The 24,918-nt window shown below is 42.9% G+C and overlaps 1 protein-coding gene across 12 annotated transcripts in view; it reads left to right on the top strand.

Annotated features, from left to right (window-relative positions):
• The window catches only part of SUSD1 (sushi domain containing 1), a 218,253-nt gene that overhangs the window by 101,714 nt on the left and 91,621 nt on the right, over positions 1 to 24,918 (top strand). For 9 of the 12 annotated variants that reach the window (XR_005835227.1, XR_005835228.1, XR_005835229.1 and 6 more), the window contains exons 14-15: positions 837 to 1,095; positions 6,776 to 6,815. Coding sequence is in view for 9 of the 12 variants with exons in the window: in XM_040631715.1 (XP_040487649.1) it covers positions 837 to 1,095; positions 6,776 to 6,815 (299 nt within the window). In the remaining 3 variants the exon portion in view is untranslated. Of the gene's footprint in view, positions 1 to 836; positions 1,096 to 6,775; positions 6,816 to 15,937; positions 16,032 to 16,381; positions 17,428 to 24,918 lie in introns of those variants that run through there. The other 3 variants (XM_040631708.1, XM_040631713.1, XM_040631716.1) reach the window with 2 other exon arrangements.

Below are 24,918 nucleotides of genomic sequence, written 5' to 3'. Positions count from 1 at the left end.
ACGGGATAAGTCATTTAAATCCCTGCCGTCAGGCCTAATAGAGAAAGCAGATGTTCAGACATGGGCTCTTCTAGAGGCAGGAGAGAAGGATGGCAGGGAGGGGCTGAAAAAGGAGGCGTGATTCATTCTCCCTGCAGTTTTGTTCTTACACGTCCTTTCACGGACAGGTTTTGTATTTGGTGGGATAAACAATAACAAAACACGTGCAAAAGGATACTTGCTGGCTAGTGTGCTCCTCTTTCCACATGGGGGAACAGTTTCACAGTGTACACGAGACATTTTACCTTTCTGCCTGTATTTTGGGACATGGTCAGACTAGATTAACGCATGGTGACTTGGCGCTCCTCGCTTCTCATTGATTTCACACGAGCTTTGGTATCTGTGAACTGGAGGCAACGCAGATCACATGAGTTCCGTTTCAGGTTACCATGTGATTGGAGCCTTTTTGCAGACTTGGTACATTAACGCTTGTAGGCAGTCAGCCTCCATGTGACTGCTAAACCCTTTCCACAGCTGGGCTTGATTTGCCCCCGTGAAAACCACTGATGAGATCAGCTGCATGGCACGCAGTCCATCTGCGGTGGGAACTTGAGATCCCTCACATCGCGTCGTGGGGCATTAGCACTGTGGGTCCAAACTGGAGTTCCCTAAGGGTTGGAGCTGTCAGACTGGAAATCCCCCCAGGGGGCAAGGACTTTTTCTTGTCCAGTGTTGCATCTCCAGCACCCAGAAAAGTGTTTCTCTCATAGCAGGTGCTCAATAAATATGAATAATTGAATGAATGAATCTCCCAAGCAAGGGTCTGATAGATATTTTCTTTTTTCTTTTTTTTCCAGCTCATATCAGGTGTTAGTGCTTCCCCTGGCCCTCCAAAGCACATTTTTTTGTGATTCTGAAAGGGCCACCTCATTCTTTAGCAACACTTCTGATGCTGAGGGATATGTAGCTGCAGAACTACTGGCCAGAGATGTTCCAGATGATGCCACGGAGATATCTCTTGGAGACAGGCTATACTATGGGAAGTACTATAATGCACCTTTGAAAAAAGGGAATGATTACTGCGTTATATTACGAATCACCAGTGAATGGAATAAGGTATACTTCTTTAAAAACTCGTGAATTCTCGGTTTTCTTCTTTGCGTGAAATGTTAATGTTCGAACATTTGTTTCCCTGGTATTTGGGATGGACACTGCATGTACTAACCATAAAAATGTGTTGAATACTTTGCCTGTATAAATGATGGGCAGGTGAGACCTTTAAGGAGGTTGATGGTCTGAATTTCCTGTGGGACCTGGTTGGATCTGTGCTTAGACTGACCTAGTTTTGGTTCTTCCTCTTAAGCTTCACGAATCTCCTCATCCTAATGCCCTGCTGAAGCCCGAGTTGAAGAGGAACGTCTAGATTTCTCTGTCACTTCCCTGTTCTCCTGCCAGGCTGCTGCCTCCCCCCACCCTCTCAGAAGCAGGAAGGAGAGGCCGCTGAATGTCAGCGCTGCCCTATTTACTGCTTCCATGACTTCCTCGGCCACACCCACCTCTCCTCATCCTTAGAAAGCCTATGTTATTCCAGTGGTGGTTCTTTCATGAGACACAGAACTATAGATTCATTGCATAATGAGTTAATATAGGGAGTGGGACAAGCAGAATAGCAAGAGCTGAATCAGTGAGTCAATGGTGGAAGATCTGGAAAAACCATTGTGATGGTTGCCTCAGGAGAACTCAAAGTGTGATATAAATTCATATAGATTGGTAATGGAAACTAGAAGAAAATGATACTAATAGAAACATCTCTTGACTGATGAATTGGAGCCATCTTGAGTATAAGGTTCTTTATTTATTTATTCATTTGCTCATTCATTCATTCATCCATTCATTTTGAGTATAAGGTTCATTATTCATTCATTCATCTTGAGTATAAGGTTCATTATTTATTTATTCATTCACTCATTCATCTTGAGTATAGGTTCATCATTCATTCATTCATCTTGAGTATAAGGTTCATTATTTATTCATTCACTCCATTCATTCATTCATCTTGAGTATAAGGTGATTGATTGATTGATTGATTGCCCAACACAGGGCTTGAACTCACAACCCTGAGGTCAAGACCTCAGCTGAGATCAACGGTCGGACACGTAAGTGACTAAGCCAGCCAGACGCCCCCATTCCATACTTAAAACTGATACGTACCCTGTTAAATTCTGTAGTGGACAGAAGTCTAATGTGCCATTATCATGCTTGATAGTAAACCAGTGGTTACTTTTAAGAATGTGTGCAAGTAGCAAAGAGATTTGGTAGTATTTTGTGACAATAATGTAGGAATTAAGAATTGGCTGCCTAAAGCCCAGAATATACTTCCCTGAGCTTGTTTAGAAGGTGTTTATGAGTTAGACAGGGCCTTCTTGGTAGAAGCTTACCTAGAGACCCTGCCTTGGCATTTCTAGCCACACACATAGCACTAGCAGTACCATATGAATACAGTTTAGGGAGTGCTCAGAGAGCAGCTGTCCCAGACTGAGATTTTGGTCTAAGAGGTACATTAGGACCCATGGGCTGCCATAACAAAATACCCTAGGCTGGGTGGCCTAAACCACAGAAATGTATTTCTCATAGCTTTGGAAACTGGGAAGTCCAAGATTAAGGTACCAGCTGATTTGGTTCCCTGGCAAGGCCCTCTTCCTGGCTTTCAGACAGCGGCCTTCTTGCTGTGTCCTCACATGGTAGAAAGCATGAAGTCTAGCTCTGGTCAGTCTTCTTCATCTTATATGGACACTAATCCCATCATGGAGTCTCCACCCTCATGACCTCACCTGAATCTAATTACTTTCCAAAGGCCCTACTCCCAAGTATCATCATATTGGGGGCTAGGTCTTCAATATATGAACTTTGGGTGACTCAAACATTCAATCCATAATGCAGATAATTGAGAGTTTAGGATAAGCATCCTAGTTTATAGGAAACTTTTCCGTGATGTCATTGATACTTCTTTTTCATATAGCTTAGCAGAACATGTGCTTGGTCTTTGGGATGCTCAGGAGATGAAGGGGTTTTGAAAAAATTTATAATGGGACTTGCATTTTTTAATTGCAATTACTTTCCCTGTGGTTTCAAATCTATTAGTCACATTAAAATTAGTAGCGAACCATTTATTTTTCTTTTTTAAACAGCTTGATGGAGACAATTCACATACATATTAATCACCCATTTAAAGTATATAATTTATAGCGTAAGGAATATAGTTAATGATATGGTGATAGTGATGTAATGGGACAGATGGTAGTTACATTTGTGGTGAACATAGCATCTTTTATAAACTTGTCAAATTACTAAGTTGTACACCTGAAACTAATGTAACATTGCATGTCAACTACACTCATATAAAAACTTTTTAAAAATAAAAATGGTTAAGATGGTGAAAAAAAGGGGCACCTGGGTGGTACAGCAGTTAAGCGTCTGCCTTCGGCTCAGGGCGTGATCCCGGCATTCTGGGATCGAGCCCCGCGTCAGGCTCCTCCGCTATGAGCCTGCTCCTTCCTCTCCCACTCCCCCTGCTTGTGTTCCCTCTCTCGCTGGCTGTCTCTATCTCTGTCGAATAAATAAATAAAAAATCTTAAAAAAAAAAAGATGGTGAAAAAAAATAAAATATACAAATCAGTGGTTTTTAGTGTATTCAGAAGGTGGTACTGTCTTCTTACGACTGTTGTATTTCACTTAGCCTCATGTCCTCAAAGTTCACCCATGGTGTAGCATAGTGGCAGAATTTCTTCCCTTTTTAGTATTCTGTGTGTATACACCACATTATGTTTAGCCATTCATCTGTGGATGGATACTTGGGTTGCTTCCACCTTTGGGCTATTTTGAATAAGGCTTCTATGAACATGGGTGTAAAAATATCTCTTTGAGTCCCTGATCTCAATTCTTTGGGGCATTTACAGTTGGAATTGTTGGGTCATATGATAATTCTCTTTGTATTTTTTTGGAGAACTGCCACACTATTTTCCACAGCAGTGGCCCCATATTACATTCTCACCGACAGTGCATAAGGGTTCCATTTTCTCCACATCCTCCCCAAGACCCGCTGTTTTCTGTCTTGATAATGGGCCTCCTAATGGATGTGAGATGGTATCTCACTGTGGTTTTGGCTTCCATTTCTCTAATGATTAGCGATGTTGAGCATCTTTTCATGTGCTTTTGACAACTTGTGTATCCTCTTTGGTAAAATGGTTATTCAAGTCCTTTGCCCATTTTTAAATTGAGTTATTTATTTCTTTGTTCTTCGGTATTAGGAATTCTCTATATATTCTAGATATTAATCCCTTATGAGATTTGCAATGTGCAAATATTTTTTTCCATTCCAAGGGTTGCCTTTTTTACTCTCTTGATAAGTGTCCTTTGATGTACAAAAGGTCTTAATTTTTTTTGAATGTTCCAACTTTCTTTGTTTTTTAATTCCAGTATAATTAACATGCAGCGTTAAATTAGTTTCAAGTGTACAATATAGTGAGTGAACAATTCTATATATTACTCAGTGCTCATTGTGATACATGTCCTCTTAATCCCCTTCATTTATTTCACTCATCCCCTACCCTCAACCACCAGTTTGTTCTCTATATTTAAGAGTCTGTTTTTTTGTTTCTCTTTTTTAAATTTGTTTTGTTTCTTCAATTTCACATATGAGCGAAGTCATATGGTATTTGTCTTTCTCTGACTGACTTATTTCACTTAGCATTATACTCTCTGGGTCCATTCATGTCATTGCAAATGGCAAGATGTCATTCCTTTTTATGGCTGAATAATATTCTGTTGTGTATATATATATATACACCACATCTCCTCTATCCGTTCACCTGTCCATGGACATGTGAGTTGCTTCCATATCTTGGCTACAGTAAGTAATGCTGCAGTAAATGTAGGGGTGCATGTATCTTTCCAATTCAGTGTTGTCCTCTTCTTTGGGTAAATAGCCAGCAGTGACATTACTGGATCCTGGTTAGTTCTATTTGTAATTTTTTGAGGACCCTCCATACTGTTCTCCACAAAGGCCACACCAGTTTGCATCCCATTAACAGTGCACGAGGGTTCTTTTTTCTTCACATCCTCAAAAGTTCTTAATTTTGATGAAGTCCAGTTTGTTTCTTTGATTTTGCTGCCCATGCCTTTGATGTCACGTCCAAGAAATCGTTGCTAAATCCAATTTGCTGAAGGTTTTTCTCTATGTTTTCTTCTGTTCTGGGTCTTATATTTGGATCTGATCTGAGTTAATTTTTGTATGTGGTTTTCGGTCAGGGTCCCACTTCATCCTTTTGCATGTGGATATCTAGTTTTCCCAGCACCATTTGTGGAAAAGATTTCCTTTACCCATTGAATGTCCTTGGCCACCCTTTTCAAAAATTATTTGACATATGCAGGAGTTTATCTCTGGGCTCTCTATACTACTGGATGGGTCTGTATGTCTGTCTTTATGACAACTCCACATTGTTTTGATTACTTTGGCTTTGTAGTAAAATTTGACACCAGGAAGTTTGTTTTCCGATTCTCCCTGTTTGTTTTTCCTTCTGTGTATCTGTCCCAGTAAATAGCATCACCATGCTCCCAGTTGCTAAGACAGAAATCAAGGAATAATTCTCATCTCTTCCCTCTTTATCTTCTTGTCTAGTGCATCATCAGATTCTGACAATTCTATCACGTTCATGCCGTGTAAAATCATCCTTTCCTCTCCTTCATCACCATGTTTAGCCTTTGACATCTCTTGCCTTCACATCAATTTTCTAACTCATCTTCGTGTCTCTTATTCTGTCTCTTTGCTCCGTACAACTGCCAGAATGAGTTTCATCAAGTGTAAGTCTGGTCATGACATGCTATTTTAATGAGCTTCCTTCTTCACCTGACCCCACCAATTTCTCTCCTTCAGTGCACTCAGTTCCCTAGTACCCACCTTACTCCTTGAGGTCCCTTTCACTGGTTATTCTTGGATATGATTTTCCACTAGATGCCCTTGATGCACTTAGCTTCAAGGCAAAATTTAATCACATTCAAGAGCTTATGGCCATTTCAAGCTTTCCCCAGCGTTTTTCAGTGTAAAAATATTTTTTTTTCAATTTTTAATAAAACCAGACTACCCAAGATTATCACTTGAAAGAGAATCTCCTTTTGAAGTTGGAGGGATCTTTCTCTGACCCCTGCTATTTGGTTGCCTCTGGGGAACATTTTGCTGAGTAATCCCAGCGTTCCTAACAGACAAATATGCATGCAATAACTGGATGAGAAGGAGAAAGGTATCTCATTCCAATGAGTTTGTGGGTCGTGGCCAGATAAGTATCATCTAGACAGGTGAAGTATAATTATTTACCAGGACTTCCCATAGCCTTGCCTAGCACATGCATCACTGTCACTGTCACATCCCTGTCACGTGGATGGGACCTTAGAATCTTTTTCAACATCGTTTGTAGGCAGTCAATGCCAGTAGCACAGAACTGGCAAGGGGAGTGAAACTCATTGCCATTTCGATTGTTTACCCATAGTGTGTGCATTCTGAGATCTATTGAGAAGCTACTGAATTGGTCCCTAGGGTCACTTCCGTCCCTGCTACCCATGCCAGTCTCTCGAATACTTAGTGACCACATGGCTCAATTATAAGATGTTAGAACTAGATGAGGATATTTTAATCCAAATTAAGAGGGAAAAAAAGCCCACTAAACTTTCCAGGCTAAAATGTATTATTTAAACTGAGGGTCTGTGCTGCCTCATTCAATGTGTTGCTGGTTTCTCTTTATAGGTGAGAAGATGTTCCTGTGCAGTTTGGGCTCATGTGAAAGGTAAAACCATTTTCTGCCTAAGCATCCTGTCCTTCTTCCTCCTGTCCAGGCTGCAGCATCAAGTTTATGTGAATGAGATTTCTTTTTAAGTTGTCACAGGGGACAGAAACCCAAACCCATCTCATACTAGCTTAAGTGAAAAGCCATGGCTGAAAAGGATGGTGGGTGGAGAGCTTATGGACCTAGCCCCAAGGGGCATCACCAGGATTCCAGGAACTGACACTTGGGTCTCGATGCCATGAGTGGGACACTCTGTCTTTGTCTCTGCTCTCTTGTTTCTGAGTTGGCTTCATTTTCTTCTACAGTAGAGCCACATGATGGAGAGGGATGGGCACCAGCTGCCCGGTTTAGCAACTTCAGTGGGAACAGAGGTTTTTCAATTCAGGGAAAGAATCTTTCCATCCGTGGGATGACTAGTACCCCTCCAAAGGTACTGTGTGCAATGAACAGCCTACCTTGGATTTTGGGCTTACTCATATGGCTGTTTGGGGGCAGATCAGTGTGATGGACAGCCATACCAGGGTTGCATTCAGAGGTGGACATGATCCCCATCAGGAAAAGAGGCACAGAAAAACATGCTGGCGGACCAGTACAAAGAGCCACAAGAGCCCACTACTTTCAGCCACTTAGCTGCTTAGCATGTGCACACACACGTATACTTTTTTAAAAAAAGATTATTTATTTTAGAGAGAGTGCAGGGTGGGGAGGGGCAGAGGGAGAGGGAGAGAGAGTCCTAAGCAGACTCCATGCTGAGCTGGGAGCCTGACACGGGGCTCCATCCCATGATCCTGAGATCATGACCCCAGACGAAACCAAGAGTCGGGCGCCCAACTGACTGTACCACCCAGGTGCCCCACATATACTTTTAGGAAAAACACCCTCCGTTATGGAAGAATTATCCTCCGTACCACCAAAAGTGGAGCTCGATTGGAAGACAACTTAAAGGTGGGTCTGTTACTGCACCCAGCTCCAAGACCAGGATTCCTGGCAATGGTCCATGCCTCTTGATCCAATGCAGATGGACTCCTCATGATCCGTTAGTAATCGGTGACTAGATGCCAAATGTAAGCATTCTCAAGCCACAGTCTGTAACATGAAAGGGGAGACTGGCTAAGCACCACAAGCACTTTCATTTAGAAAGGAAGAAAAGATAAAGTGTGATGCAGTGGACAGAGGGCCCAGAACAATGACCACATCCTGCTGGCTGGGAAAAGCAAGCATCCCCTGGCCTGGCAGCAGAGTGAGTCACTTGGTCACTTAGTTGGGCCGCCTCAGTCTTTTCCTGGGAAAGCACCCTATCCCTCTGCTCTGAAGCTGTCTGTGCATCAGATGCAGCAGGGAGGAGCTCCGCGGGGTGCTCTACAGCCTCAAACTTCTTCCTTGTGCAGGCAATTGGCCAGGTGGGAGAACTGCCTCGGGGATTGAGCAATCGCAGCTCTGTGGTTGCCAGACGTGGGATTTCCCTGGCAGTACATTTCTTTAAACCAACAGGCAACCAGCCAGTAGATTTGATTCCCAGGAATTCCATGAGTTTGTAGCTAATACCAGAAATCTTGTCAAGTTTATGACCTTTGAATCTGGACCTTTTCTTTGTGGTTTATGAGTCCTAGCAACAGCCTGAGGAATTTTGCTCTTAGCTTGGAGTATCAGTTTAACCCCTTACATCCTGCCCCTTACCTTAGAGCAGCATGAAACAATAGGCTGGGGTAGTAAGGAAGTGCCCACATAACCCTGCTTCCAGAAGGATTCCAACAAAGGGCACTTTACAATGGGGGATCTGTTACCTTGTCAGTAGAAGGTGCTTAGCAGGAAATGATTGGGAGGGACCTGGAGAATTAGGCTTCCTTCATTTGTCTGCTTATCTTCTAATCTTATTTCCCATCTTTTTTATCTCTTCTCACACCAACTTCAATAAGAGCAGAAGACATGGTTTTTCTACTGGGCAAGGCATATTACCTGACCATACGCCATCTTGGATTGTGGTTGCCAGGCGGCAAGGGTCTCCCCCACCCCACCCCTCCACTTTCTTGAGATAGAACTTACATAACATTGAGTTTAATGTGTACAGCATGATGATTTGATTTGTACTGCAAAATGATGACCAAAATAAGGTTAGTTAACACCTCCATCACCTCACATAATTACTGTGTATATATTTGTACATGTGTGAACATTTAAGATCTACTCTCCTAGCAACTTTCAGTCATATAATACAGTATTGTTAATTATAGTTACCATGTTGCACATTAGATACCCAGTACTTATTCATTTTATAACTGGAAGTTGACCAACATCTTGGCCAACATCTCCCTATTTCTCTCCACCCCCCAGACCCTGGCAACTACCGCTCTACTTTTTATTTCTATATAGAGTTCAACCTTTTTAGATTCCACATATAACTATGATCATATAGTATTTGTCTCTCTCTGTCTGACTTATTTTACTTAGCATAGCTAGTGAGGCTCTCCCTTCACAGAGCTGTGGGCTATTACACTGATGTGTGTGGTTAGGCTAAGCTTCCTGTCTTGGAATTTAAGTGAAGGCCACAAGAAACAACCACATGTTCCAACATTTGGAAATTTTTCAGCCAATGCACTCCCTGAGGCTCTAAGGGTGGGAATGCAGTTCCCACAAAGAAAAGAGGTGCTTTTATCAGAAGAATGGAGATGTGCAAGCCTCTTGGACAGGCACAGAAATAGCTTCCAGAATCCACTGCCTTCAGCAGCTGTTTGGTATGATTAGCAAACACTCGAACTGGGTGGAAGAAACGGCCAAAGATCTGGCTACCGTGATGAAGTTAACAGGAAGGATTTTGCTTTGGAAATATCCAAGTGGCTTTTGGTAGTGCCTTCTTTACCCTCTCAGCCTAAGAACCAGTGTTGAAAGAGAGCTCAAACCTTTGAATTCCAACTATTGGAAGGCTCTGGAGGTCGTAGAGAAGTCCACTGTTTTTTGACACGCTGAAGGCACTTCTGACATAAATAGCTACATGTTGTGCCCTTACCTCTGGCTGTCCCCTTTTGCAAAAATGTTGGAGCCTGCCATCTCAGAAAGTAATTTGGAGAGAACTAGGATCCAGATTAGTCCTGAACTTGTTCCAGTTCATCTGTGCCAAGCCACTGCCCCATTCTCACCTTTGCCCTGTGACGAATTCTGCTATTTACTTTATGCAGATTGCCTCTAAAAGAGTTTTGTGATGACTGCCAGGGAACCAGCCGTTGGTTTGAGGGGAAATGCAGAGGCCTGGGCTTCCTTGCTTGAGCCTTGCTACTCATCAGCCGAGTGTCTTTGCAATTATATTTAACTTGGCTGGTTCTCAACTGCCTCTTACAGAGATCTCTCAGATCCCTTCCAGCCACAAAGTACTGACTCTTTGATTTCTTGAGTCACAAGGAAAGGTCATTTGATATGTGTAAGAGGATCACAAACCGTATTCATGGTACACTCTTCAGTCATGGGGTGAAACCCCTGAGTCATTAGTGACTACTCCCGTTTCCCTTTCAGCCCACATTTTACACCTAGGGTGTGCCCATCTCATATCTGGGTTCACCCCCTGAGCATAGGCCTTTATGCCTGTAGCATAGACAACTGGCAGCGCCTCCTTTCTCCTCTCCCACCAGGGGCTCCTTCCTCACTCCAGCCTACACATCTGACTCATATTTCTAAACTGCAGTGCTGATTTGATTATTTCCCCTGATGGTTCTTCCAGAGTTCTCCATTATGTTTGAGACTGGTTTCTAAGGCTTCAGTTTGACATCAGCATACCCTTCTAGTTGCCTCTCGTCTTCTCCGTTCAAAGTGATGTGTCAGCTCTTCTCTGGTTATGGTCCTTGCTTACTTTCCTTAATGTCTTTGTTTATACAATTACCTATTTATTTCTACCTGGATTGCCCTATAACCTTCCTGTAATCTCTGTTTATTAGCTTATTACAATCCCACCTGTTCGTCAAGGTTAAAATCAAATGCCGTGTCCTCCCTGAAGCATTTTTTATTTCCTCAGTGGGGCAGGATCTCTCTTTCTCCCTCCCTCTCTTTAGCCATTCTGCCATGCTCTAGGACAGCTGGTGCCCTTGTCTTCTCTTACTGGATTTCATACCCCTGAGGGAGAGCATTTGAAGAACGGGACTAGTACCTGGCACACACAGGTGCCAGATCAGAATTTAGTGAATTGGTTTGGAGGATTACTGGTCAACCAGCAGTAGAGTCGGATGAAAAATGAAGCACAGTCAGTGCAATACTTAAGTGAGCCAGAGAAGATGTATGTCAAGATACAAGCCTAGCGTGTACGTGTTTGCGTATGCTGTGCACCTGTATGTATACACACATATACAAACACACACACGCATACTTCAAACCTTCATATTGTGGTTGGGAGAATTAGGATATGGCCTCACAAATTCCTGGCCGCTGGTATACGTGCACCTTCTCTCAGTTACTCATTCAAAGGCTATTCTAAGTGTTGCTGGGAAAGAATTCGAAGATGTAATTAAGGTCCCAAGTAGGAAGATTATCCAGATGCACCTGACCTTTACATGAGCCCTTTAAATTTGGACCTAGAGGTCAGAAATGGGAGATTGGAGATTCAAAGGGCAAGATGGATCTGACATAAATAAGGGTCTTTCCTGCTGTCTTTGAAGGTGGAGGGAACCACATGGCAGGAATGTGGGTGGCCAGTAGGAGCTGAGTGGCCGATGGCTGACAGCCAGTAAGAATATGGGGACCTCAGTCCTACAACTGCATAGAATTTGGAAACAAATTCTTCCCCAGAGGCTCCAGAGGGAAATGCAGCCCACTGGACACATTGATTTCAACCTTGGAAGACGCTGAGCAGAGGAGCCAGTCACAATGTGCCTGAACTCCTGGCCCACAGAACTTTGAGCTTATGAGTAGGGGGCTAGCTGCTAAGTTTATGGTGATTTGTTAAACTGCAATAGAAAATGAATTCAAAAATGTTGCTGCTGCATCAGGTGTTATGTATTTCTACATTAATCTCCTACTTTGATCTCCTTTGTCATCTCCCACTCTGCCTGGAACTCAAGTGAGGAGACCTTAGGATAGCAGAGAGGAATTTAACACACTAACTGGATGTCACGGTGCAAATTATTTGTGCCTTTTGGAGAACAGGATTATCGCTTTCAGGAAGTGACCCTGCTCGTATAAATCCATGAAAAAATGTCCACAGCCACAGGAAGTTCTCAAGCCGTCCAGAAGCTTGAGATTAGGCATGGAGTCTTTCTAACTTGCTCTTTAGCACCTGTGATATTTGCATTAGTGGGAGAGTTAAAAGATAAGCCCAGAGAGGCCCTGTCACACCTCATGAACGCTATACCTCCTCTGGGAGCCACCCTGAAAAGAACGGCAGCGTTTAACCTAATGGATTTACTCTCTCCAAGAATGAGTCACTGCGAATCTGTGATATAACACATGATTCACTCGAGTTTCCAAAAGAATATTCTACACATGATTCAGATTAAAAATAAGCATGATTTTATAGCATGAAACCATGAAAGGGAGGGTAACCAGAAGACGGCAAAGCTCTAAAAAATGTAATTCGAATTGGCCAGCCGTAAATTTTCTCAGTGAGGAATTAACTGGGAAAGTCCCTAGAGAAATCTTGTGTGGCTGCACTGTGAGGGCTCTGGGTTGGACGGACTCAGATTTTCACAGAGTACACACACAGAGTAGATCAAGAGACCTATACCAGCAAGAATCATGCCTGAAGCCAAAACTCAAGTCATGTTATGCAGAATTTTAAAAAAAAGATGATCTTCCAAAAAAAAAAATGGTGATCTTCCAATATTTACATCTAGAGTAAGGAATAGTTGGGTGGGCCCATTGCTTAGCGTGAATGATGTCTTGCTGGTGGGTGGTCAAGAGAAAGGTCCAGCAGCTCCTACTTTGCTTCTGTACTGTTGGTTTGTGAGGGGACATTTTAAAAGCAAGAGAAGAGCTAACCGCTTCACATAAAGTAAAGCCTTCTGACCCGGATGAAGCACATTCTAGCAGGTTCATACAATTTGCAAGTGAGATGTTGAACCACGCAGGTGATCTTGAAGAAATCTTGAAGAGCAAACTTAAGTAGACCAGAGATGAACAAAGAACGTGGAGCTTTATATGAGGAAGATAGAGTTTGTAAAGCGTAGTTGATGATAACTTGAGGTCAAGGCCAGGCAAGATCTTTTAGGAGGTGGCCCTGGTAGAAACAGCAGCAGATCCCAGCAGTGAGCATTATGGGTTCTGCATGAGTAAATACACTTAGACAGTTTGTACCTGCTTGAGATAAATATTGTAGATAAGTATTCATTTACCCTTTGTTCTAACTCTTTTAGGTTTCCATTTAAGTCTTTAATCTGTCTGGATTTTATTTTGGCATGTATAGTGTAGGCTCTAATGATCAAAATGACTTTATTCTGAACGGTCAGCCAATTTTCTCAACACGAATTACGAATAATATATAATTTCCCCTAATGACTTGAAACAGTAACAAAACAACAGTAATGAACCATAGCTAACATTTGCCCATTGCCTCCTGGGTCCCGGGCACAGTCCAAACATGACTTATCTCATTTATTTCTCACAATAACCCTATAAGGTGGGTACTGTTATTATCATTCCCATGTTACTAGATCATCACTCAGTGGGGAAATCGAGGCACAGAATGGCTGAATAACTTGTCCAGAGTCCACAGGGTGTTCAAATACAGACTTGGACAACCTGACTTAGAAAGTTTTTGATATACATGGGTTTGTTTCTACGCCATTTTGTTCCAGTGTATTCATCCCTGTGCTGACACCGCACTGTTTTAATAGGTAGTCATTCAAGTCACTCCCCTGATTTTTTTCTCTACTCATTTGTAGTTTAACCACAGCTCCTCCTTCCATTCTGTAGTATGGCTTCTTAAAATGTCAGAGCCGTTTTCTTCTGAATACTAAAGGTAACCAAACAATATAAGCCATGTTTTTCTAGAAGGTCTCTTGACAACACTTTCTGAGGTAATGGGTTTTGCAGAGCTTTTTAGCAAGAAGCATATTCCATGGCTGCTTTTGCTAGTGCCACCTACCCTGTTAGAGAATAGAACCAAACTGCTCTTAACCTGGTTGTGGAGATCAAGCAGTACCCATCAATACAACTCTCTGCAAAGACTGAAAGATTTTAAAGCACTGCTGTCTAATATGGTAGCAACTAGCCGCATGAGGCTACTGGGCACTTGAAATGTGTGCTTGAAATTGAGCACTGGAGATGATATGATTAAGAAACTGAATTTTTAATTTCGTTGGAACTAATTTAGATTTAAACAGCCCCATTGTGGCCAGTGGCTACTGTCTTGGGTAGCGCAGATTCAGTGATGAGAGATTTAAGGAGAGGGAACTCTTCTTGGATGAGCGTCATTCTCCAGGGAAGCGAGTCTTCTCTGTTTTGAGGGTCTCTTTCAAGTCCAGAGGCTATGATTTTTCCTCTCAAGCCCCTCCTCCTTACTTAGCAGATCTTTGCTTTTGCTGTTTTCAGCTCTTTCCAGGCAGTACTGGATGGCCCAGAGGACAGACTAAGCATATGCCCGGGGCATCAGTAAAAGGAGGGTACCGAAAAGTGACATAATTTGGTATTCCGACAATAACAACCACAACAAGTCATCTGGCAAAATTTGGACTTAGTTGCACTTTCTTACACTTCTTCCATGGCGGGCACTGTTTTTCTTTTTTAATTCTGTATATGCAATGTCAGCCCCCAAGATCTTTTCAATGTCTGGTGGGACCATTGCGTGCAGACTTTTGTTCTTTTAAAGAGGAACTTGAACTGCTACAGTCCGAGGCCCCATCATCATCAGCCTGTTCAGGGAAGGGCAGGGCCTGCACCCGTAACTTCTGAGGGGGAGTGTGACCTGCTCTGCCGTAGGCAGAACTGGATTCAGATCTGCACTGGGAGAGCATGGTGTTGTGGTTAAAAGCAAAGATGCTGGGGTCAGGCAGCTCGGGTTTGGACCCCTACTCTTGTATATTAACTGTGTGATCTTGGACAAGTTGCTGAACCACTGCATGCCTTGGTCCCTCATCTGTAAAATGGGAATAATAATAGTACACAGTGTGTTGTTATTACGCCAGGCACTATTATTGTAATACCCAGTACTATGACTATAGTACTCACTAGGTAGTTAGGAGAAGTCATTAGAACAGTGTTTGACATATCATAAGTGCTAAATTAGTTGTTTGCAAATTAAAGCGAGGCCTTTGGTGTAGAACATGATGCTCTGATTCGGTCACTTGGCCCAAACGTGCAACTCAAGTGTGGGTGTTTTTCAGTGTATAGCAAAGGAGCTCCCTGCAGTCGACATATGATAAGCCCCAAATAGAACATATGTATGTCTTTCAGAGAGCTTTTACCTCGATTTTGTTTTTTTAAAAAAGATTTTATTTATTTATTTGAGAGAGAGAAAACACAAGCCAGGGGAGGGGCAAAGGGAGAAGCAGACTCCCCACTGAGTGGGGAGCCCGATGCGGGGCTTGATCCTAGGACCCCGGATCATGACCAGAGCCGAAGGCGGACACTTAACCGACTGAGCCACCCAGGCACCCTACATTAATTTTCTTACTTTATCCTTATGGCAACCTGCTGAGCAGAGCGGGGGAGGTACTAACCGTGTTGGTGTGTCGGGAAAATGACAGACGATTCCATCCATCAGAGAGGATTCATTTGCTATATTTGCCCACTGGCGCTACCTATCATTTTTGGACCAAAAGTCCATATGATGTCAGAATGACTTCTTCCTCAATGCAAAGGAAAACTGCCCATAAAAACTTTCAGGTGCCGTTGACCGAGAGAGGACAATACAAGCAACACAGTCCGCTGTGTTCGTGTGCACAAGATGAGCTTCTTTATCCCTTGTAACTTGAATGTGGCCTGGTTTTCCATTTCCTTTTCAGAAATACCCTGGGACTGTGTTTTCCTGAGGCCCTACACCATCAGGGCCAACTCAGGGGACGCAGAGGCACTCTGGGCATTCTTGGGATGGTTTGTTAAATGGGGCCAAGCTCTGGGTTAACACAGAGTGGGCACAGGTGCACGTGTGGCTCCCAGGAGGGCCGTGATTGCGTGCTGTGGGCTCAGTGTGTGGTTTTGTCCTGCAGATTCGTCATTCGTGCTGCAGCAGATGGTGGGCGTCGGGCTGGGCTCCATGGCTGTTGTGATTGTTCTCGCATTCCTCTCCTTCTCAGCCGTGTGGTATGTGAGACTGTCATTTTTGAGAAATGAGTGGAATGGAGGAAGGATGGGGTTGGAGTCATGAAGAACAGCTGGGATTGAGGAGGGTCAAAGGGGCTGTGAGTAGAGGTTGTCCTGGGCTCAGCACTCAGCAGGTGACAGGCATGAGTAGCTCTGCACCTCAGGGCGGGGAGGGGGATGCCCTTCTGGTGCAGAAAAGGAGCAGAGTCAGTGATGGCTGCCCTGGCTACTCAGAGAGCGGTGGCTCATCTTCCATCCTGCTTCCCACGAGGGCACGTGAGCTGCACATACAGATGCACCAAGGGAAAACCAAAGTGTGTCAATGGACTCTTTTCCTCCTCCACGTCTAGATTGCAGATGGGCGCTACGTGTGGAGAATGCAGTGCTGCTGGGGCAGGTGTAATGACCGCTTCTCAGGCGCCTGCCTACACAGAGGCCCCGCGTGGCTTCCATCCAGGCGTGTGTGGGTCTGCAACTTTTTCCATTCCCAGCCTGGCCCCATTTCTGGATTCAAGATGGTGGATACCTCTGTGGAACCCCCCAAGAGGAGGAAACTCAGGAATTGCTGACGTCTTCTCTGCTTGCTGCACGACCAGTTCTGTGTCTGTGAACTGGAGACCCTGGAAAGACAATGCAATATTGGTCGCAAGCTACAGATCATGTGGGCTGGACCTTTGTCTTCCTCTGAGTGATTCCCGAGAGTCAGCTCTTCCAGACATTGAATGCAAGAGTCTCTGCACCTTCCTTTACAGCCTCTCTGAATTAATTTGGAATCCATCTTTTTACAATGAGCAATGAGATGGACTTAAGTTTGGGCTGGAATTTGCCTTTATGAAGGAGGTCATTGAAAAGGCTAGAGATCATTGATAGAGGCAACTTGTCAAACACTTGAGAAGCAACCCCTTTCCTACAATTAATTGACATACTAGTAGAAAGTATACTAACCTGGCCACTCCAGTAAGTTCCCTGCGATGTTTGTTAGGCAGCATTGCTTTGATACAGATCCATGGGTCTTACAGGTATTCAAAAGCCGTAAGTTTTCATTCCAATAAAAACATTCTGTTAATTTAGGCAGTGCTTCTCTTCCACACCAAAGTCTATAGCAGTCTTGGCTAACTTTTTTTTATTACTCTCTCTTAAAAATGCCCTGTGTCTTCCTTTAGATCTGGTGCTCATGTAGTGACAATGGACTGAAACACTGGCCAGCGTCCATGTGTTTACAGGGAAGGGGGAAGAATGTGAGTGATATGATCTCCCCCTTTACCTACAACCTCAGTAACTATGACTGTTACTTTTTCATGACCCATGACATATTAGATGTAAGCCGTCCTGGGCCCAGTGTCAACTTGCTGAATTTACAGATGGAGTGTATTAGATTGGACTTTTAAAGCCTGAATCAGTGTTCTTTTCTTTCCTCCCTAACCAATGACGTAATTCCAAGGCTCAGTAAGAAACGAATGGAGCAGAGGTATGTGGCTTTCCTAAGTAACAATGGAATTCTCTCTCTTCTCCCTCTTTTTCGAGGCCTGGAGAATAAAAAGCATGCGGGAGGAAAGCGGGGGACAGTTCTAGTATACAACCTCAGGGTGCAGTGGATATGAACGTGACCCTGGAATCGTGCAGGATTGCAGTCTTGAGGAAGAGGGACAATGTTCCTGATGCAGTGAGCTGGTGTGTTCTCTCTCCGCTAGCTCACTGGGCATTGGTGGGAGTCAGATCTGAGTGATCTGGGCTGGTGGGCAGAGGAAGAAACGAGAGGAACAATAGAAACAGGTGGAAACTGTCCGTGCGGCTACCCTGTCCTGGGACACCTGGCTCCAAGTATATCCCCTCAACTGGGAAGAGTCAGAGAGAGGGAAGTAATATCCTGACACTTGGGTGTTCAGGGACAGCCGTCAGCCCCAGTCCCGTCAGCATTAGGCAGTATTCGGAATAATTGTCCTTTGTCCTCTAAGGTACTACTTCAAATTATAACCTAGGATCACCATTTAGAACCTTTCCTGCTCTCATCTTAGGTGACTTACAGAGTAGAGCTCTCAAAAGACTATTACAAATAGCTTTCTATTTTTAATTTTTATGTGCAACTATTCAAGCTCATACTGTTTTCACAGCCTTTGAATGAAATTTGGAATCATTACAAAGTATCGTGGCTAGTGTAGGGTAAGATCTCTGATGAGTAAGGCTTTGCTGAAAGCCTCCTCTATCCAAAAAGAGAATCCTATTATTATTATTATTATTATTATTATTATTATTATTAGTTCTGTAAACACCATATGTTTCTGCAGGCCCCTTAATTTCTAGCTTTAGAATTAGCTGCCAAAGAAGTTCTTGGGGGTCCATAGGGGAGCTTAGCAAAATTGTCGTTGAAAGGAAGAAATCCCACTTGCTTAGTATCAGAAGTTTCTGGTTAAAATAACTGACTAAATATTAAGTAAAATATTAGGTAAAATGTACTTCGGGGTACAGTGAGGAAGTGTAGAATAGTTTATGAAAGAATACTAAAATATTAAAAACATGGACTTTTTCACTGCCTCTAAATGTTCCAAATGGTAGCCCAGGGTTGCTCGGAGGTTTATTTAACAAAAGCAGGTGCTGAGCATTAGCGAAAGGATGTACCATCTTTCTGCAGTTCTAACTGTTTTCTCATAAACACAAGGGCAGCCAGAAGTTCTCTAAATTTGCCTGGTAGCTTTGCCACAAGACTCTTTTTTTTTTTTCCCAAGGGATTCGTGGTTAAGGTGGGGAGGGCATCTCAGGAGAGCAATAGTGGGTCTTCCTGGGAGAACGCAGGGTCTGTTTGTGGAAGGACTGGTTGGGTAGCACTGGAGTTGGGTTTGAGTGCCACTAAATAAAGCTAGGTCCAAGCTGGGGATGGAGGAAGGATCTTCCCCTTATTAACTGTCTGGGGGACAGTGTGTTGAGGTGAGCACTGAAACTGGTTGTGAGCTCCCTTCTAGATGAGGAATCAAAATTGGGGGTTGCCCAGCCATGGGGCAGATTGTCCCCTGGCTGGTTTGTGTGTGTGCACGCCTGTAGTTTTGAGTTATCTCCACTGGAATTTTTGTTTATACACATCCTTCCATTCCCTCCTCATGACACTTATGTATGGTGGGAAGGTCAGGGGTTACCGTTTTCCCCACTTTAGGATGGAGAAATGGGTTCAGACAAGTATGGGACCTGAATTGTGGGGTCAAGTCTTCTGACTGCAAGGCTAGTCCTCATTTCTGGAATTGGAGCTAACCTTTGAACAGCCCTTTGGGTTTGGGGGAAAGTCAGGTCGTGTGTGTGTGTGTGTGTGTGTGTGTGTGTGTGTGTGTGTGTGTGTGTGTTTTAACCATTGTCCTTTACTGTAGCACAGGCCTTTTTATATCTGTCTTTTCACTATAAGGTGTCTCCCCCTCCCTCTCTCACTTCTAGAAGGAAACACAAACCACCAAACAGAGGGAGCTTAATTAGGGGAAATAGGTAATGTCTGTCTCTGACTCAAGACCTGAAATTGCAGCTGGGCACTTAACCAAGACCAGAGAGAAGTGATTATCTGGTAATTCCACATTAGCTTGGAATCGAGTTAATATTTAAATTGATTTTAAAGGAAGTAAAACAGAATTCTCAGTGCTCCCTTTTTATTGCTAATCTCACATTCAGATTTTCTGAGCCTTCTGTTTTCCCATTCTATTCATCTAGGAGAAAACGAGTCTTAGTAACAGTAGTCAATCAAATAGTGTGTTAGGGGTCTTTTGCCTGCCACAACCATTGTCGCTGAGCTGAAGTGCACGATTTGGGAGAGGAAAGAGGGTGTGGCTTTCTCTGCACCCACGTTTGTGGGCGGGTGAGATACATTGAAGCAAATCAATTTAAAAAAGCAGTGTACTCATTGTTTGGGAGAAAGAGGATGAACGAATCATTTTGGCGATGTGCGTGTATGCGTGCGTATCCGTATCCATAGATTTTGGGCACAACTCGGGGTTAGCAAAATGGGGTCCAGCTACACGTGTTGTTTTGTAAACCACTGCTTCTTTCCTTCCTGGGCACATTCATTTATTTGTTTTTTCTATGTCAGTAGTGACCATGTTAAAGTTTGTGCCCTGGTTTCTTAACCAATACTCTTCCGTGCATGGTGCATTTAGAATGTTTCCAGATGTTTACTATCCTTATACAATTCATATAATTATATGTAATTATCATTTAGGCTAAATTCCTAGGAGTGATATAGAAAACGATATAAATTTTGAGCTTACTGCATATTGTCAGAGGAATCTCAAAAGAAAGTTTATACCAGTTGATATGCTCACCAGTAGAAAGCCTCAGCATCGCTGAGCACTGTGGACGTGTTTCATCTTGATTAATCTGATGGGTGAAAAATGATGACTCAGTGTTTTACTTGCATATCTCTATTTTTGCCTGTGGATTGGTCATTTGTAGTTCTGTCTTGGTGAATTGCTTTTTTTTTTTTTTTTTCTCAGTCCTTGGCTTGTCTTTTATTGATATGAAAAGCTCTTTGTAGCATAGTAATTTTTTCCCCCTAGCTGTCATATATTTTGTAAACAAACTTTCTGGTTTATCATCTCCCTTTTGACCTTGTTTGTGTCAAACGTTGCCACACAAAACCTTTACATTTGTATAGTCAAATTTATCAATCTTTTCCTTATATATTTTGCCTTCGGTGCCATGCTTAGAGGGACCTTCCAATCTCAAGGGAATAAATCTAATTCAGCAGTTTTAAAAAAAACATTTAAATCTTTAATTCATCTGAAATTTATTTTAGTATAAGGAATGAAGTTTGGGGGACGGGGTGGGTCTTTTTTTTTATTAAGTTGCTAAATGGTTTAGGGGCGCCTGGGTGGCACAGCGGTTAGGCGTCTGCCTTCGGCTCAGGGCGTGATCCCGGCGTTATGGGATCGAGCCCCACATCGGGCTCCTCAGCTATGAGCCTGCTTCTTCCTCTCCCACTCCCCCTGCTTGTGTTCCCTCTCTCACTGGCTGTCTCTGTCTCTGTCAAATAAATAAATAAAATCTTAAAAAAAAAAAAAGTTGCTAAATGGTTTAGCCAGTTGTCCTATTAACATTCATTGACTTTTTTCCCCTCAGTGATTTGAATTATATACTGAATCATATACCAAAGTCTATTTCTGAACGTTCCCCTTTATTCTACTGATCTATTTCTGTGCCAATACCACCTGCTATAACTTTAAAATAGGGTTTTTTATACCAAGTAAAAAGTAAGTTGCCACTTTTTCTGTTAAATCTCAGATTCTGCTCAACTTTTATTATATATTTATTCATGAATACATATTTATTGTAGATAAACTAAAGAATTATTTGGTCAGTTTTCCCCTCAAATCTTAACATTTTTTGGGGGGGGGGAGGGATGTGTTACATAAAGAGTGCTCCCATCCCATAACATGGTATATATCTCCATTTAATTTTTTGTGTGTGTCCCTCTCTAGAGTATTCTAGTTTTCAACTTACAAGGTAGTTTATGCTTATTTTTCGTATGTCTAGGTATTTTATCTTTTATTATCCTGGACTCTTGAGTCACTACCTCAGTTCCTGCGTCTGAAAGTGCATCCCACACCCTCTCACTGCTGGCATTACTGGAGTTCTCTTGCCCTGGAAGTCTGTCCTTTTTCGGGAAAAGTCACATTAGGGTGGCTCCTCCAACATAATTACTTTCCCAGGTATCTGCTGGACTCGTGGAAACTCACAGATCCTTGCCATGCCAAATGGAGGACTGCCTGCTCTCGTAGCTCGCTCCAGCCACAGACCAGTTTTCTTACTCATTTGACCCTTTGTCCACCCGTTAGTGAAAGTGTAGCTTGCTCCCGGTGTGGTTCCCACTTTTTTGTCCTGCTGTCTGGCCTGACAGCCTCAGCTTCCTGACCCTTGAGTTTCTCACCCTTGGAATCAGTTACCAGGCCAGTGTGTCTTCCAAAGCTTTAGGGTACAGAACTCAGATTTTCGAGTGTGGGGTTCCCTTGAAGTTTCTCTTTCCAGGCTTGCCATGAGGAAGGTCCCCTTACCCCCCTCCCCTGTGGTGGGGGATAGAAAATGCTCAGCTCACCAACGGCTTTCTCCAAAGAACTTCTTTCTTTTGACCTTTTCCATTTAAATCACTTTATATCCTACATATTGGGCTAAGGGTCACAAGACTATTGGAAAAACCTCCTTTTAGAATATGGAAGTACTTGCAACCTATTTTTGTTTCAGGGTTTTGGAACTTTGGTCAAAACAAAAAGAACAGTTTGGGGTCAAAGCATATGAAAGTATAGCTCACAGAAAAGGAAATGTAAATGGCCCTTAAATGTTAAAAAAAAAATGTTCAACCTCCCTTTTAAGAAAAATGCAAATTAGTTAAGATACCATTTGTCACCTATCAATCTGAAGGAAATCCAAAAGCTTAACAACACACTCTCTTTTAAGACACTCGAACACTGTTAGTGAGGGTACAGAATGGTACGACCTCTATGGAAAGGAAGAGAACCTGGCAATACTTACGTTGCCTTTGTCCCATACCTCCTTCCATCCCACTTCCTGTGGGCTCACCTGCACACGTTCAGAATGACACAGGTACACAGTTATTCACTGTGATATTGTTTATTGTCGCAAAAGCTGCGAAACAACCCCCATGCCTCTCAGGAGGAAACCATTTAAATGAACTATGATCCTCATAACACAGTGGAATACCATGCAGTCATGAAAAGGGTACGAGGAAGAACTCTGTGTGCTGATATGGAGAGATTTCTAAGATGTATTTTTTGTGTATATGGTATTTTATCTTATGTGTAAGGGGGAATGAAAATATGTATTCAGTTTTGCATAAAGAAACACTGGAATAATAATTAATGCACATGGTTACAAATAGAGCAAGGGAGAATGGGGTGGGGTGGACAGGGCGAAGGTGAGTCTTTTGAGTGTTTCTCTTCTCATTTCGTTTTGGTTTCGAACATGTGAGTATATTACTATTCAAAAACATAAGAATAAAGTTTCATAAGAAAAGGTGTTCCTTTCATATCTAGTTACACGTGTCAAATCAAAACCTGACGGGGACGGTGTGGCTTCGTTCTCAGCCTAATCCAAGACACTGAAGATTTGGGTAGGATTGGTTTAACTCCTTATTCCAAAATCGGCAGGGCGTTCAGTGCTGTCTTTTACAATTTCTGCAAATTTTATGAGGGAGTAGAGGTGCCTGTGGTACAACCCTGGGATCAACCGTAAGGTCTAGTCTCTGCTTCCTCTGAACTGGTTCCGTGGATGGATCGTCCTACTGTCCTGTGTGCGTCCCTGTTCCGCCCCCACTGACCCACCTGTAGTGCTTGGCTCCTTTCCATGATTTCCACTCAGAGTCTCACTAAGGACTTCGGGCGTTTAGAGAACATGAATAGAGAGTGTATCATTTTCAGTTGATGCTGTAACGAACTGCCGTGAACCCAGCGGCTCACAACCACACACACAGTTATTAATTTACAGTTCTGGAAGTCACAAGTCTGTCATGAGTCTCTCTGGGCTAATGTCAACATATTGGCAGAACTGTGATGCTTCTGCAAGCTCTTGGGAAAAGACGTTTCTTTGCCTTTTCCAGCTCCTAGAGGCCGCCTACATTCTGTAGATGTGGCCTTTCCTTCATCTCCAAAGCCAACAGTGTGGCTTTTCATGTCACTCTCTTCACTCTGACTGGCTGCCCACCCCCTCTTTCACTTATAAGGATCCTTGTGATTACCTTGAGCCTGCCTGGAAAATCCAGGATAATCTCCCTACCTCAAATTTCTTAATCGCATCTATAATGTTTCTTTTGATGTGGGAGAGAACACAGTCACAGCTTCCGGTACGTGGACATCTTTGGTGGCCCTTATTCTGCCCACTACAGAGTATTATATTTTAGATATGCAAATTACAAATGGATATTAGTTACCCCTGTTCTTCAAAGTTCTCTTCCCTTCCCATCTTCATTCTTTATCAAACATCCTAAATTCCAGAAATACAGAACAATATAGTTCTGTCCTTTTCTTTCTTTCTTTTTTTTTTTTTTTTTTTTTTAATCCATGTCATAAGCATCCACTTGACCCAAATGGTTTACCGAAGTTCTTTTGTTGCTGTTACCAAAGTATTATTTTATTTGTTTTTTTAAGATTTATTTATTTATTTTAGCCAGAACGTGTAGGGGGAGGGGCAAAAGGAGAGGAAGAGAGAATCCTCAGGCAGACTCCCTGCTGAGCACAGAGCCCAATGTGGGGCTCGATCTCATGACCCCTAGATCATGACTGGAGCCAAAATCAAGAATTGGGCTTAACCATTGCACTACTGGGTATTTACCCCAAAGATACAGACGTAGTGAAGAGAAGGGCCATATGCACCCCAATGTTCATAGCAGCAATGTCCACAATAGCTAAATCGTGGAAGGAGCCGAGATGCCCTTCAACAGATGACTGGATTAAGAAGTTATGGTCCATATATACAATGGAATATTACTCAGCTATCAGAAAGAACGAATTATCAACATTTGCTGCAACATGGACGGCACTGGAGGAGATAATGCTAAGTGAAATAAGTCAAGCAGAGAAAGACAACTATCATATGATTTCTCTCATCTATGGAACATAAGAACTAGGATGATCGGTAGGGGAAGAAAGGGATAAAGAAAGGGGGGTAATCAGAAGGGGGAATGAAACATGAGAGACTATGGACTCTGAGAAACAAACTGAGGACTTCAGAGGGGAGCCGGGTGGGGGAATGGGATAGACCGGTGATGGGTAGTAAGGAGGGCACGTATTGCATGGTGCACTGGGTGTTATACACAACTAATGAATCATCGAGCCTTACATCGGAAACCGGGGATGTACTGTATGGTGACTAACATAATATAATAAAAAATCATTAAAAAAAAAAAAAA

Source organism: Ursus maritimus, unplaced genomic scaffold (genome assembly GCF_017311325.1).
Source record: "Ursus maritimus isolate PB19 unplaced genomic scaffold, ASM1731132v1 scaffold_17, whole genome shotgun sequence".
In the NCBI taxonomy this organism is placed as follows: domain Eukaryota; kingdom Metazoa; phylum Chordata; class Mammalia; order Carnivora; family Ursidae; genus Ursus; species Ursus maritimus.
The sequence above is the reverse complement of the archived record's forward strand: the minus strand, read 5'-3'. Positions and strand labels throughout refer to the sequence as shown.